Raw genomic sequence first — 3,499 nt, forward strand, 5'->3', positions numbered from 1 at the left:
CAGTGAGGAAATATATTCTGGGGTGTGTGACACACTAGAAATATATTTAGTGTGACATTGGACAACAAAATATATTTAGGTAAAAGTGGAGATATACAAGCCCAGAATATATACAATATAGATATACACCCTGACATTTAGTCCTGTAGTATTCATGGAGTTTGCAAGACTAATAGTCAGTTGTCAGTGGGTGACTGAAGTGATAAATTACATTCTATAACCCTGCCAAATTTTAGAATGCAGGAAGAAAAGTCAAAATTATGGGTGTATCATTGGGTGGTGTGACAGTAATGCAGCAATTTCCAAAAACAGTCCGTTTTGAAAACTTCACAGCAGCACCAATACTGCTTCAATTGTTCCCAAATTTTGTACTACGGTAGATGTGAACTTGTAGCGCACGTTACAATTTATTTCACAAAGATTTATGTAGTATTGAGTGAGATATTAGTTGGTCAAAAGTGTATCAAATGATGGTGGTGTATCATTGGTGGGTGGATGACTGTATATCCTATATTTTCCAACTACATTCTGATCAAGATATATTTTTGAACTATATCCTGAACCAGGATATATCTTTCAACTATATCTTGAACCAGGATATTTTTGATCTATATCATGAACAGGATCATGAATATACACTCACTGATCAAAAGTAATGTCACATGATTTTTTGGACAAAGTTGGTGCCATAACACAAGAACCAAACATTTTAAGGACTAAACTCTGGTGCATGAAGCATACCTAAGGACATGTAGATTGTATATACCAAGTCTGGAGATGAACGAATAAAAGCTCAGGATACAGCAGGGCATTGACTATGACAACTCCCAAAAATGGGAAATTCTGAATGACTGCAACCTACTGGAAGCAATTCACAACTTGAGGAAGAGATATTTTGAACACTCAGTCTCCCTGCTATTGTTATGAGCTTCATAAAGTCTTTGGGCTAGAAAATTCTATATCCTCACTGTTGTCGAATGTTGCCGATAAGGCGAAGTGTCGACCAGTGTTTATTGTACCATCTATTGTCAAGGACGAGAACACCAAATTTGCGATAGGCGAAATGGTCCGCTTCCCTTTCCACCATGGGGGGTATTGTCCCTGCTTCCCACCTCCCATTTGGAAACAATCAGGGATCAAGTGTCCAGTCTTTCTGCATGAAGGGTTGGAGCATACAAGGTGAGACTTATTTGGGTTAGATGATCCTCCAGGCCTTGTTCGTAGGGTTTTCACTTCAGCCTGCAGTGTGTGGACTGTTGCTTCCAGAGCTTTGACGGAATCAAATGCGTGATTAGTTGTTTTAGTGGTTTCAGATGCGCGATTGGCGAGACATTCCCCGTGTGAGGTGAGTTTCATGATTACTTCGCTTAAATCCTCTTTATCGTAAAGATTCAATATGATGGGGTCCCAAAACTTGGGGAAGGAGTCGAGGAGTTTAGTGATGAAGCGTATGTCAGTGATTTCAGCACCAACATTGTTAGCGGCCTTGTGTAGTGCGCGCATTTTCTTGATATGGCCATTCTCCCCTGCAACCTTCATTCCCTCTTCAAACTTGCAGTTTGCTAACGCTCTCTCCCACATATTTCTAGCCCTATCGCTTGCGCCACCATACTGCTTGGCTAGCAGGGTCCAGGCCTCATGCGACTTCCCATTTGAGTTAATGCTGTATCCAGCAATATCTACCAGATTGATCAAGATTGACAACATCAAGGCACTCTTGCGGAGTTCGTATTCAAGTTCTGATGGAGTTATGGAGTGGGCTGGAGTAGGACCTGGTGGTTTTTTGGTTGTAGAGTCGGGGGGGGGAAATTTTTGGATCAGTAGACGGATTCTCTGCATCCAGTATCTCCTGGGGGACAATGATTTTGTTCTCCCAATATTTTAGGTATCCTCGGGGTTTCCCATGAGCGATCATTAGTGTTTTCCAGCTCGCATTTGTTTTCATAACCACGGCAGTGCTGATCCTCAGGCAAGGAGAAAGGGATTGAGATATTGTGACTTCCAGACATTGTAGAAAGTTTCTTGTATTGAGTCGATAGGGGATATGTGTGTAATTGATAATCTTCTTATAATTTAGGAGCAAGCAGGGCCCATAACCTGTTAAGATAAGACGGTAAGTGATAGCTAAGGTAGAGATAAGTAAGTAATGTATCGGAAGATACATGAGTAAAGAAATACACACCTCAGGTGGTTACACATAGGAGTAAACAACTGAGGTGCAAGGAATGGAAAGGAGCGAGAAAAATAGTAAGTACGGAAGTAAATGAAGGTGTTAGTAAATAGTAATAAAGAGAGTACATGTGTAGGGTTCTAATCCTCAACAACTTCAATCATATTCAGGATAAGATGCAGGAGCAGACCTGGAATATGTAATCAATTCATGCCTTTCATCATATTGAAACAATGATGTAAAAAATGATCAGCCTCCATAGGTGGCAATTTATGTTGAATATGGTGACCACTATGCATATCGTTCACAGTGAACAATAAATTTCTGACTACCTAAAGAACAATTAGATAAACTCTGTCTAGCCTGATATGTCCGTTTATTCTATTGTTCACCAAATTGAGAATTTTCTTATTGTTATGTTTACCCTACATGGCACGTTTGCTATTCTCAAGTTTTGAAAGGCTATGTTGATGGCTATTTAGCCTTACATATCCGGTGCTGTCTCAAGTGATAAGTTGTTCATGAATGCATGAATTGTAGTACACAATGGTAATTTACATTAAATGAGTTTAACCTCCCCCGTTGCAACAAGCTGTTCCACAACAGAGTACAGTGTGAGTGAGATATGCCCCTTTTCCATGTCTAGCATCGTGCCACTGCATAATGGCATGAGCATAAGCAAGTCTCGAAGGTGAACGCAAGGTAGAGAGGTAGGAGCGGAAGGGAAGAAGCTTACTCTGGCAATGAGATCCGCGGAAACTTTGTCAATGTGTGTACGAAGACGGGACGTGATTTGTCTGGTTCTGTTACTGGTGGTGTATTGTATTAGCTTGGGTAAGGCAAGTAGGAAGGAAGAAGGGTCATTCGGAAAAGGGAAGGAGGGAGAAGGATGGATCAATGAATGAAAAGAGGGAAGGAAGAGAGGGTCAAGGGGCGAAGGAAAGAGAGAAAAGAAAGATGGGAGGAAGGAGGAAGGGAGTGGGGAAGAGAGAAGGAGGAGGGAAGGGGGGAGTGAGGATCTCTGTGGGAGGAAGGAAGGGAAGAAATGAGGAGGGTGGAGCAGAAGCAAAAAAGGGTATGAAGGGAGGGGAGAGGGTAGAGGAAGGAGGGAATGAAACAGAAAGAGAAATAAAAAGAGAGGAGGGAAAAGAGAAAAAGAAAGAAAGCAAAAAAGCGAAAAGAGGTAGAGGAAGGGACAGAGAAGAAAGAGATGGAGGAAAGGAAGAAAGAGAGGGAGGGAAGAGAGAAAGAAGGAGAGGGAAGGGGGAAGACTTGAAGCGGAGAAGGGGGGAAGAGGAAAAGAGGAAAGCTGGCATGGAGCAAGCAAGT

The 3,499-nt window shown here is 41.8% G+C and overlaps 1 protein-coding gene across 1 annotated transcript; it reads right to left on the reverse strand.

Moving 5' to 3' along the window:
* Positions 1–580: 580 nt before the first annotated feature.
* LACBIDRAFT_335517 (uncharacterized protein) lies at positions 581–2,199 on the reverse strand (the record flags this gene model as incomplete). Its single annotated transcript, XM_001890368.1, has 5 exons — positions 581–608; positions 644–716; positions 742–771; positions 969–1,849; positions 2,183–2,199. 5 exons carry the CDS (start codon positions 2,197–2,199, stop codon positions 581–583), a joined length of 1,029 nt encoding a protein of 342 aa, XP_001890403.1.
* Between the last annotated feature and the right edge of the window lie 1,300 nt (positions 2,200–3,499).

Source organism: Laccaria bicolor, genomic scaffold, assembly GCF_000143565.1.
Source record: "Laccaria bicolor S238N-H82 LACBIscaffold_92 genomic scaffold, whole genome shotgun sequence".
In the NCBI taxonomy this organism is placed as follows: Eukaryota; Fungi; Basidiomycota; class Agaricomycetes; order Agaricales; family Hydnangiaceae; genus Laccaria; species Laccaria bicolor.